At 35.5% G+C, this 13,716-nt stretch overlaps 1 protein-coding gene across 1 annotated transcript in view; it reads left to right on the top strand.

Moving 5' to 3' along the window:
* MS3_00009371 (uncharacterized protein) overlaps positions 1–3,466 on the top strand; it is a 38,237-nt gene extending 34,771 nt beyond the window's left edge. Inside the window, exons 3-6 of the mRNA XM_051217740.1 lie at positions 24–627; positions 1,176–1,298; positions 2,350–2,445; positions 3,101–3,466. Of these exons, the coding sequence (XP_051065176.1) occupies positions 507–627; positions 1,176–1,298; positions 2,350–2,445; positions 3,101–3,357 (597 nt within the window). The 5' untranslated portion in view covers positions 24–506 and the 3' untranslated portion in view covers positions 3,358–3,466. The remainder of the gene's footprint in view (positions 1–23; positions 628–1,175; positions 1,299–2,349; positions 2,446–3,100) is intronic.
* The last annotated feature ends 10,250 nt before the right edge of the window (positions 3,467–13,716 follow it).

Genomic DNA, 13,716 nt, shown 5'->3' with positions numbered 1-13,716 from the left:
TGTGCTTTTCTCATTCATTGTAGAAATATATTAATCAGATTTGTCCACGTAATATGTGTGAAAAATATAATGAGATCCTATATGGTGTTGGTTTCGGAATTGACTATTTCAAAAAGATCAGTCCTCGTTTCCGTTTCAGGGGCATCAAAAACTATGAATATCGTGAAAGATCTGGAAAGTATGGTAAACTGCCCAAATCAGGTAAGTTGAATTATACTTATTTGCTAGTTTTCAGGATTAATTGTTACAATTTAAGTGAGTAAAATAGTCTTAATTCAACTGTCTATGGTTTTCTAAGCAATTTGCATGCATTTCGATGCAATTTTGACTAGGTATTGGCTGTGATTTGTATTTTTGTAGTGCAACCACATATGATTTGAGTAAATTGGTGTTTGTGAACATACTGTTCATTAACCGGGTACTTCTAAGTTTCACTCTTAAACAGCTGTTTTATTAATGTTGTAGGTGGTGATATATTTGTTCATGCAAAATGTAATAATCATGGCATGTTGTTCGATTTGGCAAGATCCATCATTCAGAATATGCTACGTGGATGTGTGGATAAATTTGAAGATATTTACGGTTGGACTTATCGCGATGGGCGTGATTTGAGTGAATTCGTTGATGGTATGTTTATCTTAGTTCCATGTTAGTGAATGATTTGTGTTGTACTTGTGTATGTAAAGATGTTTAACCTGGAGCTGAGTACAAAGTCCGTTGCTTGTATAGATAATGTAGTCATTTATGTTCATCAAAAGGTTGTTGTAAATTGCAGAGTGTTTAACAATGTAGTCTACTTTTCAGGTCATTAAGAGCACTCAAGTATTACTGCTCCCTAAAAGTGTTATCTGTTCGAAAGCTTCTCAGTCGGACAGTCAGAAGTCTACCAAACTTTCCTAATGGTTTCAAGTATCTTCCTCACAAATGAAAACATTTGAACGGTTCTCTTCATCAGAAGTAAATTGACTTGATGTCATAACTATGGTGTTGATGAATCTTGTTTTGAGAAATGCTTTGAGAATCAATCGAAGGGATCTTCGTTTGTAATAAGTTTATATGTTTCTTTGAGTTGATCGTGGTTGAAAAAATTAAAATTGCCTACTTAATTTAGATTAGTTGCTTGGTGCAACAACATAATCTTAACATTTATATTATGTATTCTATTTTGTAATGAGGCACGGAGAACCCTAAGTGTTTGGATGAACGCTCTGAGGTGGCGATCAACAAACGTACAGGTGGAAGTTATGCTCTTGTCCAGAAATGGGTTCACAATATGAGTTCGCTCCAGGAGACAGCTGGTAAGAGATATGCTTTTGAATGAATAGTAATCATCTATGGTTGAATAGTTGAAATTTCTGTTGTGAGTTTACGTTAAATGTGCCATCCAGTCTAGGTTTGTTTTTCTTTATGGCTGATCGGCTTAGATTAACTATTTTCATTCTATATCCAGTTAATTGTGTTGATTGATAATTCTCCATAGAAAGCATTAGTTTCCTCTAGATTCCAAATACATTTTAACGAAAAAGCCAAATGAGATCAATATTTGTGAATAATGATTGATAGCTTTGTGATGTCAGTACTGTGAATAAAATCATTGTCACTCGATAGATAACTCCTTTATTTAATTGGTCATGAAATCTGTGTTTAGTGATCTGGAGTAGTGATGAAATGTGTAGTTCTAAACAAACACTTCCTCTTTTAAGCAACTATTGCAAATAATGTTTACTGTTCATTCATATGTAATTATGGAATTCTATTCATGATTCATTAACGCTGGTTGGTTATCTAATTAAGCAGTCATATGTGTATACACAACTATGCCAAATGTAAGAATAGATCAGTGACTATTGCGTAACGATGTGTTCTGGTTGCTGATTACAATTTTAGTTGGTTCGGATGACAAGGATAATTTCATCCGTTTATTTGGCCGTGTAACTTTTATTTGTGCCTGTAATGCAACATGTCTATTCAGTCCGTTCGCTGATATCTGAAAAATTCAGTGTATCACACAACTCTAGATTGGGATCATTAATGACATGTTTTGTAAATTTCGATGTTTTCAACCTCCATGTTCATTTTTTTATTTGTGATTGTATCCTAGATAAACGTGACTTCTTGATTGTGTATACTGTGGATGGTACTGAAACAAGACTCATAATGAAGGCGCTAAAACAATGCCAAACTTTGATTCATTAACACTTGTAAATCGGCAAAACAGTGAATTTTTAACCTTTTATGGATGTACGAAGTAGAATCATTCGAGTGTATTCACTTCCTTAAGTAATATTCAAGGAAGCATGATCATGACTATTGTCTTGAGAGTCTATTGTCACATACTTTGTTTTGTAGATGAGACAAAAGAAAAATGGATTGGTCGAACTCTGAAAGACAGCTTTGAGTTGATAAGAAAACCGAATACATCACATGTTGCCAGAATGGTTGGATGTAAGCAATAACTGTAGCATAATTATATTGTGTTTAGAGTATTTCATTACTTCATAAAACACTTTACAGAAATTCTTTAGATGTTCAGTGAAGATGTACCTATAGTTAAGGTTCAGATTGCCATTGAGAGATGTCTCATCTACATATGAAGTTCATTAGAAATTCTTATACACTACTCGGCCAGGGAGCGAGTGAATTGAAGGTCATTTAACTCTTGGATTTGTCCAGTGCTTTTCATTTAGCCGTCCACATTTCTGAAACCAAATTAATAATTGACTGACTTTTACCGCAAGTATGGTAATCTTAGAAATGTACCACTCTTGAATGAAGTATGTAGAAATCTGTTTGCTTTACATCAATCTGTATTACTTAACACTGAATTCCTACTGATCTGTCTCAATGTTAGATTAGTTAGCATTCACTTTCACACTTGAATGTGACATACGTTGAGGATATTCACTGGTTTATGAGTAGTTTCCTCATTGACCCTATTTCTGAGAGACCTTGGTTCCATGGATTTGAATTTGTATTTTTATATTGAAGACATAGTATTTGATTATTTGGTATTCACATCTTGTGTATTGAATAGAATAAACTCTGTTTTGATGTTTCATTACAATTGTCAATAACTGTTGTTTTCATCTCATACTGACAGCTGACGAGTTTGAAGCTAGTAAGAAATATAAAATTGTTCGACAATCTCAACCATTTGGAAGTCTATCTGGAGGTGCTGGTCTCTTATTCATAGCATACGCAGCAGATACAAAGAATTTCGATTTCATGCTGGATCGAATGACTGGTGATAGTGATGACAAGATAAATGACTATATAATGGTATTTAGTCAATGTGTTACAGGAAACTATTGGTACTTTCCTGGTCAGCTTGAGTTTAACCTTCTGGTCCGTAATTGACCAAGAGGAATTTTTCTGTAATTAAGTGGAATTTTGATTCAGCTATGTACATTATTTATCTTTTCAGTTAATTTCAAATATTTTTCACCAAATATAATTTTGTTATTTAGTTATTGTGTTGTTTACTTGAGCTGTATCACGTAGATAAGAGGAGATAAGAATGATCTCTAGAGTTAAACATATCTTATTAAGGTTTCCGGTGGTTAGGGTTGGCATTCAGGATTCACGTTCCGAGATCTCGGTTTCACTGTTCAATATGTGTGTTAACTTTATTTGCTTAGTGCATAATAATCCCTCTGTTTGTGATCAGATCGTTTGGTTACTCTACAGGAACTTACGGATGTAGCGTTCCTCGTCTAACTAGGAAGTGCTTTGTGTTATAGAGAAGTGCGTAGAATAGTGTGAGCGAGGAGAGCTAGAAAATAGGAGAACAAAGGAAAATATGAGCCGATAACATAGCAAGTCCACACAATGAAACTACACTTAATAAGGAAAGCAATGGACAATAGCTAGCAGTAACAAAAGCCTCCGATTACGACAATCCTGGAATGGGAATTAAAAGATATGTCAATCATTTACAATTTCTTATCATATTTCTTATATCCTTCATGAAATATCTTTATGTGGTATTGACAACTGGGACATATCACCATTCCTCATAGGATAGATGATCCTGGAATAGACTTTAATCAACAGTTTTGTCTGTCGCCTGATTAGAAGTAAAATCAGTGAATGAGAATTGTTGGAGTTCATGGTATTTCCTCATTGTAATCCCTCCGTTTGCTCTCATTAATACCGACTCTTATGAAAGAAAGAATGGATTATACTGAAGACTTTCAGATCTCTTTTACATAACTATTCACGCAGATGTTGTAAATATTACAGATGACTCGAACACACAAATGGGTTAGGAAACATCAGTTATGCTTTTGTCCTGTCAAATCAATGAACAGATGTTGGTGATTGGCTGATTCAACTGTAGTCACAAAATTGTTTACTTTCAGCAATCATCAACTTTAAGCACATCGATTATCACGGTCCAAGCTGGTGTCTTCGAATATCACCACGAAGATAGGTATAATAAGGCGTTATCAAAATCAGTCACTGTGCGAGACGATTGATGTAAGATAATCGCTTATTATGTAGCACATTCCATGACCTAGACATAAATCGGATGTTCATAAACATTTTCTTGTTTGGGCCGAGTTTAATTATCAGAATGTTGAGGACGCGTATGAAGAGGAGTTAGCTACAAACTTAGTAAATCCTGAAAGGAGATTTATCATGAGAGAATACGGTATGAAGTTTAGTGCTCTGTAAAAACATTCGAAAATGATAAGCCGGAGATTTCTTTCAACGAACAGTAAAACTAAACTGATCTGAAAATGTTTAACACCAAATGAAGACGAGTTTTTAGAATGATATGGACAAGTAATAGACTTCAATGATCATTTGATCTTATGGTAAGCGAACTACTTCAATTGATCAATTCAATGTCTTCATACTTGTTTACCTGTACATATATCACCTGAAATAGAGTATTTTTAAATATACCGAATAGCAGTTATAACTATAACACATGTATATTCTCCTATTTAGGTTCACAATTTTGTTAATCTTATTGTTTTTTTCTATTGCTTCTTCTACAAATCCGTTCTTCCTTTATGGTTACATGAGATAATGTTAATTTCAATCGATGCATATATAATACAATTGGTTTTATTTAAGAATGACAATCACAATTGATTGATCACTGGGTGGCGATCAATGTCATGCGTGTCTAGTCCTTATTAGTGCAGATATATATTGAGATTTAAATGGTGGTTGGAGGTAGTCCACAGGGTTTTCTTGTAGACTACCTCCAACCACCATCTAAGAATGACAATGTGTAGAATATGATTTATCAATTATATTTCATTGTAGATTATGTAGAATGTGCTCATTGAGACAAGTTGAATTCCATTTTAATGTGGATATTTATTTAAACAGATATATATATGCAATTAGAGGTGATATACAATGAATACTTATCGGATTTTGTCTGTATTATTGAGTATCATATTGTGTATTGTAGAATCGATTTCATAGAGGAAAATGTACTTTAAAAAGTTACGTTTTACCTTTAATTAGTTGTACTTATTGTTTGATCAATTTTGAATGAAAATCAAACAAAAATTTACCTATTTTCAGGTTTATAAACTATCGACTTATCTCCATATTCAGTAGTATGTTCCTTTAGAAATTACTGAGAATATCCGTTTTCTCATAGACAGTAATTAATTGTATCATACACGTTATCTAGATTTCCTTTTGAAAATGAAGGTATCTTCCAAAGAGCATGATTTCACGGATAATAGGAGTTAGTTGTGTTCTTCCTAAGTTTCTAAAGAATATATGACCAAGTGGCTGCCTATGGTCATGTCATGCACCTTGAACAATAATTTACTTTTACATTTCAACTAGATATTTATGATCAGTTAGTCAGTCGCAACGTAGAACCTAGTACGTGCGTATATCGGTTCAAGTTGACATACTTCATAACATGAAGAGATCAAATTGTCAGGTCGAATTACATTATAGGATAGGTAGTAATAGCGTCAGTGGTAAAAGGAAAGTTTAAGCATTAAAAATTTTATTCAAGAAAATAAAAATAAGTAAATGGAAACGCTGCGAGATGTTTTGAGGTAATCAGAGGCTTAGAATTTTGACGAAGATAAAGAACCAATGTACCTGTGACCTCGCAAATGATATTTAGTCACATCATTCGAAGTCTCTTATCATCGGTTATGATGGTCACGTGAAACCGAACTGGTCAGTCTACACCTATTAACATTGCTCAATTCCATTGTCCACGACTTCATGAACTGATGCTATGTTTTGTTTCGGCCACCCCTAGCTTTCTTACAGCCTAGCGTACATCCGACAAAACCATCTGCAAAGATAGACGGCGGCTGGACATACGTAACACATATTACATTCATCTAATTTGATGAAAATTACTAACTCATCAATCGGTTTGCCATTCTTAGTTAGTATGCTAATCCTAACCTAGGTTTTGCTCACTCTGTGTTCCAAAGATACACGAGCAGTGCCTTGAAGACATTTATGATCGAATACCAGTGACCAACAAATATCCATTATTCCTAATGGTCATGTTTCATACCCATAAAGGAGTGTGGTGGATTTGTTTTGGTAATCAATCACCTTTGTAATTGTTATTATATAAATTCCAATATCGATTGAAATCAGGATGCAATAAGAAGTGGCGACTACAGTTTACTAGCAGATAGCACGGATAACAAAGCTACAAGCGCATCTAGCAAATTTGAAGTAGATTGGCGAATGCCTGTATGGGAACAAATACAGAGGCAAATTTGTAGTCAAATCGAATAAGGCACAGCAACGCAATGCAAAGGATAATAATAGGATTCGAGTACATATGTGCACAGTGAAGAGAATGACACAATGAACGATATTTATGCGATTAACATTTAGCTAGTGGGAGATATGATCGTAAGCTGTCATATGCACAGGAGTACACATATATACAGACACGGTAATAATCATAATAGTAAAAAAAATTCACGAATTGTTACTGTTCGAACAACGTTGTCTGTTAGGTAAGTTAATAAAAGGGCTTGACAAAATTTGACCATAACTAAAACTGATTGTAGTAGATTTGCTAGGGGAGAACACAGCAAACTTGGTATCTGATTGGCAGGTCGATATCTTGCCAACATCACAAGTGGCGCAAGTTAGTAAAAACCAGCCGAGCCTTCTGAAATGTTGCCGAGACTTTGTCAAGCACCAGTCCATCAGGACTGATGAGACTCTCAGGATAATTGTGGTGGTTGGTAGGTTCGACTACTTTACTGACTATCATTTTTTTGGACGACGACACTAGTCAAATCTGAAGAAACATTTTGGATTTTGGATGAGAGTTGAGTGAGTATTCTAAGTCAACGAGTAAATGTCCTGATAAGCCGACTTCCTAAGATGTCGGGCTGTGAAAGTGTTACCTCTGAAAGCAAGTATATGATAAAATCAAATACGAGTGGGCAAGGTGGACAATCTTTACGAATACCATTTGATGTGTTCCACTTGAGTGACAGTGTAGTGTCTGTCATTATTTTAAGCCCATATACTTGATTCTAGTTTTTGGACAAACCAATCTATTCATTCTACTTGAGTCATATGCTGACCTTGTCAATTGTTCGCTTATCAGTCTTGACTGTTTTTATATGAGCATATATGTGTGTGACCTTCTTATTCCATTAATCACATGTCTGTAGCTTTATTTTGTCTGACTATAACTATTGAGTAACGCTTGACTAAAATGGAGTTGTCTTCCCAGCCATCTTCCCTGTGTGTCATTTTGATTTGCTTTAATTTATTCGCTTCATGTACGAAATATATGTATTCTCAAGTCAATTCTCGTTATTCGACTTATTTAATTCCGTTATTGGATAACACGATTTAAGTCGACGATGATATACGAGAATAGGCGATAACAAACATTTATACGGTCTTGGAGTCAGATCCACGGGCCACTAAAACAGTTTGCCATAAGCTGTGACTCAACTAGTAGTGTTCAAGTAGAGAGTTTGTGCAAGCTTCATATTGTTCTTTGATATGCTCTTCAGTAAAAGACACTGGAAGAGAACCTCAGGGTTAAAGAGTGGGACGCCCTCCACGTCCAGTCTTTAAAATAGACAGGTTTCTCAGGTTCGCTCTTCATGGCCTCTGGTTGCGCGTTGAATTCATATTGAGCCCAGTATTTTAGACACTGTTAGTTAAAGTCTTTCCTTTTGTTTTTCTTACGAAGTGAGTTCGCCAGAGATCGAGACTAGCCAGATGGAAGAGTACCAAATTTTCAGATTCCTGCTAATACTCCAGGGATCTAACTGTTAAGATGTGATTAACATTCTGGAAATTATTGGGGTTTAGTCTATCAGGCTCTTCTGCTTTCACTTCGTTTATACTGCTCAAAGCCTATCCAACGTCACTGAGAATCGTAAAACATATATAAATTTGACATTCAGGTTGAATGCAGATAGTGGGCAAATGAGGTGTAGCTGAATGTCAGTTTGACTGTTCCTTGCAGTATTATGCACATCGTTCAGATCCTCTGGAATAAGGATGAATAACAGCTCTATCTTTTTCCGAAATAATCTCACTACTAGCTGGGTTCTAAATATTTGTTCCCTTGATAAGCCTAAACAGTTGTCTGCTGCTAATTTTTGTTGCTGTCTTTCACACTCCACCTGCTTTCGCTATTCACACTTACCTCTTAGGCTTTCCATCAGCCTATGGTGAAATCATTTTCACTTCTCATCATGTTCAGAGCCATAAGTGCTGAAGTTTCAAGCATTTATCAATTCTGAAGTCGCCTCTGAAATCCATTATTTCTTACTGAACTTTGGGTGACGTTTAAATTACTGGCAGATATCACTGCCATTTTCACAGCATCATGGATAACATACCGAGCCACCTCGGAGTAGATATCAATTTGTTGGTGAGTTACTCCTACTCTGCTTATCTCTGAGATACATCCTCATATTTGTCGTCAGTGAGCCGAACATTGGTGGGTTACTCATTCGTAGCTTTTCTAAGCCCAATAAAATGGAGACAGATGCATGCTCGGACTGGTGAATGATCCGATTTTAAACATGTATTTCTGATTGAGTGACTTTTTTTAATCGGGCCTCTCTAGCGATGGCTAATGAAAACGTGATCTATTTGACTCCATCGATGAGTTGATTGTGAAATTTTCCTCATCAGGCGGTTAAGTTAGGTCTTGCTAGAAATGGACGATCATCTGTGCATAGTCGCAGTAGACGGTCACCATTATCTGTTTGCTGAACTCAGTACTATAATATCCATCTAGGTCTCTTTGGTTTTGGTTTAGTTTAACTACTTAGGGATCAATATCACACGATACTATGACCATATAAAGGCATTTAACTTTTCCAAGCTGCAATCAGCGAGAGCCTTGGTAGAGACAAGGAAGAGGCGACGATGTGTTGCTCTAGCTTTCGACGATTTACCACACCAAGGTTTGAACATTAAATGCACCAACACGTTTCTGGAGTGGTCTCAGGAGACCAAGAATAATGCATAGTAATTTCAAACCGTTAGCATTGATGGCAAAAGTATGCGAAAAGAGTTGGCCGTGGGATTGGGAGGGATCGGATGGTGAACAAAATAATCTCAGGTGCTGTTGGAGATAAGGTATGAGGGCTGTTGTCACTTCCATAAATTTAAGTGAGGTGTGAAATATTCAGGGTTCACCTCTGTCAGCCCCTCTCTTCTGTTGTGATAATGCAGCTCGGCTGTACATGTTGGTTGTCTGACGATAGTACAGCCCCCTACAATCAGCCGTGCGACTTGTTCCTCGGACCTCAATATGCATGACAGTAACTTCATCTGACAGATTACAAAACGGACAAAACGTGTGTACTGGATTCCACTGCTAGACACATCCAATTTATTTAATAATAATCCAGTCTAGCTTCCAATATCTTTAATGAGTGGTGATCTGGATAAATTAAAGTGCATATTAGTTTTGTGCATGATGTTTGCAACAAAGTATGGTTTCTTTTACAGTTTATCTGGTTTTTCTAATATGGTTAGGCCAGTAAAACTTAAGAAACGTGTATAAAATATCTTATTAGATTTAGGATTATAATGATATAGGTCAACATTCGTAGGACTGATCGTAGTCATAACACCTACAAATGACCAAAGAAGCCTATTGTTATTTAGTTTAAAGCGTTTGTAGATATTATTAAATACAAATTTGGTAATTTGTAGAGCTCGATGATGTAATGATTGTGGTACACTTTGACGTTGGCAGTGAGTATTAGTTAAGACAAAGACAGCAAAGTTGACTTTTTGTGCTATTGGGTGACCTATATTACTATTCATGAGATAAGATAGTAGTATTTTTGATTGGCACATTCAAATATAAACATCGTAGAAATGATCCAAAACTGAATTTGTTCATGAATAGAATATTGTATTTTTGACCAACATTGCCAACTGAAAACCCTGTTAATTATAGTCCGACTATGTCTGCAATCACAGATTGATTGGTGTTAAGTGAATGGATGAAAGCGTTGTACAGAAACGTACTAGTCAGATTTAACAAGTTGCCATACCTCAACGACATGAAATTGTCGGAATAAGTTCAAGAGTTGTATAAGTGATATGCTTGGAAGTGATAAAAGGGAATATTATTCATCAAATATAAGATCTGAGAAGAAAATTTGAGATGGTAGGATAAAAACTTCATGAGGTATTTTGAAATTATAAGATCTAAGAGGGACAAGAAAGATGAATTTGTGCCATTCATAATGAATCTGAAATATGTCACCAAAGCCTCTAATGATTAGCTACGATAATCAAGCATATATCAACCAGCAAGTCACCACATACACACACGGTTGTTTTCATAGTCAGTAATTTCATGGACTGATTTTATATCTTGATTCGATCACTCTTATTTTTCATTCATCCTGCTCCTCATCTCTTGTCAATGTATTTGGTGCATAAGGTTACGTAAAACGTTCGGATACTCTCAGTCGATAAATATTAACGATCCTGACAGTCGACGTGCCATACTTACCACAAAATCACCATACCCATGGTGCCAACACATACGACCAATTGTTCGGAAACGTTTATGACCTGTTACTCGCAACTTATGAATATCCCAATTTTTCAAAGCGACGTTTTATGACTGCAAATTAGAACGCAGTGAACTACTGTGCACTATACCTGTTCATAAGTTTGGAGGTGGATATCTTTCATACGCCACTTACAAGCGAGGTGAAATCGCGAACTTGTAATTCTACTTATTTCAAAGCATAGTCCGGTTTGGACATTTAGCTTCTGGTCAGAAACTGGCAGACGATTACTGTTGAATGTCCGAACATTTTGTTAAGATGTAGAATTCACCCACCGTGACTACATATTACCCACATAATCTACGAATTGTTCAAAAGCATATAAACATAATGAAACATTTACTAATTTACCGCTAGGGACGTATTCATCGTGAACAATCTCATAGACGTCGTGTATTCTTATGAAGTGTATTTGTTTAAAACAGAGACACATATCAGTCAAGGAATTCAAACCTCTGTTCTTCGAAATGAAAAGTTTTGATAAGGATAAATTTTACTGTGCATCAAATACATGAGAACGTATTAACAGAGATAGGTATGGTTTTCTTCTTCAGTTCAGTTAAGGTAATTTCTATCTACTTCAGGAAAATCATTTTTTATTATTGTGTCAGTTCTGTTAATCTGTGTGATTCACATTATAATCACAATGAAGTGTGTTTCCTACTGAAATGATTAATGATCATCATTACACTAACGTTGGTAACATCATCATGCAGTAATTTCGTAACATACATCCGGCACATGATTATCATCTATCTCTCATTAGCATGTTTAATCACGTTCATTTGATAAATATGATTCTCTGTATATCGGTGAATTCGTGCGGACGTTACCATCTTTGTTTAATAATATGCAAGATATTTTATTCAGATTATTGTTTGGTAATTTGGGTTATTTACTTATTGCGATTTGTGAAGAATCATCTATTCATCATAGAATGACGTGACCTTGAGGATCAGTGAGTTAAAAAGGAGACGGATATCTAGTTCTGTTTTGAGAGTTGATTCATAACAGAGCAAGAGGTTGAAGCTAGAGATTTCAAATCATGTGGAGTATGATGTTAAAAGATGATCGATTAATATTTTTGCGTCATTAATCTGTATACCCAATAGTACACAGAAGATAGCTTGTCTGGATAAACGTTAACACTTGGACATGGTGAGCTAACTGAATAGACCTTGGGGTTAAAAATGAGTAGGTTTGAATTGATATCAATATCATTGGGCAGAGAGACATAAGCTATTCTATCACCTGATTAGTTGGTAAGCAAGATAGCTACAACGAAAAGTAGTCAACTGGAAAACTACTCGGTTTATTCCTGACTCCCTATTCAGATTACTGTGAAAAAGATAAATCAATAAAAACATGACTAGTACGACCACAAAACACAAACAATAAGAGAAGTACAATTATGTCAAAACTAGGGTGGGAAAATAGAGAACAACTGTTCTAGTTTAAATTACAATAGCTTTGGGACAAAAAACGGTATGGCAGCGATTAATACATCAAACGAAAGCTTTTCGTTCATAGAATAAACTTAGAACTTAGTGATATAAGGTCCACAAAATAGCTTCCGTTGTTTGTCATGGCTTCTATGTTTCTCTGTTCACATCAGATTTGTAACTAAACTGTTCTATTAATGGAACTGTTATTCTGCCAAGTATAATTAAGTAGTTGTTCGGCGATTCCTAGATTTAAATATACAACAAGTATCGCCAGATTTTTTCATGTAGACATAAACTTCAACATACATTTAGTCAATTTATACAACGATATAAGTATTGCCGACTAGTGTCATCGAGACACTTAATTTTATTAAATATGGTCGTGTTAATATCAAGAAGACTATATTAGTTTTTTTACGGTAACTTGACTGGAATGATCCGATTAGGATGAATAAAGTTTTGGTTAATATGCTATTCATTGATGAACAGGGTGGATCTGATGTGGATGTGAATGCGCGGATCGGCAAATCAAGAGCAGCATATTTAAGAATGAGGAACATCTGGAACTCAGAACAACTGTCAACCAACACCAAGGTCAGGATTGTCAATACAAATGTCAAGACAGTTCTACTGTATGGCCTGGAAACTTAGAAAACTACGAAATCCACCTTCCAGAAGATGCAAGTGTTTATTAACAGTTGTCTACGCAAAATACTTCGGTTAACCAGACACTATCAGCAATAACCTACCGTAGGAAAGAACAAACCAGATCCCAGCGGGTTAAGAATTTAGGAAGAAGCGCTAGAAGTGGAAATAACATAGACTGAGGAAAGTACTCAACTGCGTAAAAGGCTTAGGACAGGATAATATATAGAATAATATAATTGTTACACAGGATGAAACTACATCTATAATATTGAACGAAACTTACACTTAATTTGTACAAACATGCTTTCTTAGGTCTGTTATCCTTCATGGAGTAGAAAAGACCATTCACCAGCATTTTCCATCCAACTCTGTTCTGAGCAATCCATTCCGGTTGAGTCCAGTTGCATTCCGTTTGTTTTCAGGATTTCAAGTTATGGCTTACCTCTTGATGAATTTTGGTGATTTTCTTCAATGTGTGTCCTATCCACTTCTAACGTCTGGTACAAACCTGTTAACTTGAAATAATGTTACATTCGGAAAGATGAAAATCAGTGTCGACTTGGCATTGTAATCTAATA

Source organism: Schistosoma haematobium, chromosome 5 (genome assembly GCF_000699445.3).
Source record: "Schistosoma haematobium chromosome 5, whole genome shotgun sequence".
NCBI lineage: Eukaryota > Metazoa > Platyhelminthes > Trematoda > Strigeidida > Schistosomatidae > Schistosoma > Schistosoma haematobium.
The sequence above is the reverse complement of the archived record's forward strand: the minus strand, read 5'-3'. Positions and strand labels throughout refer to the sequence as shown.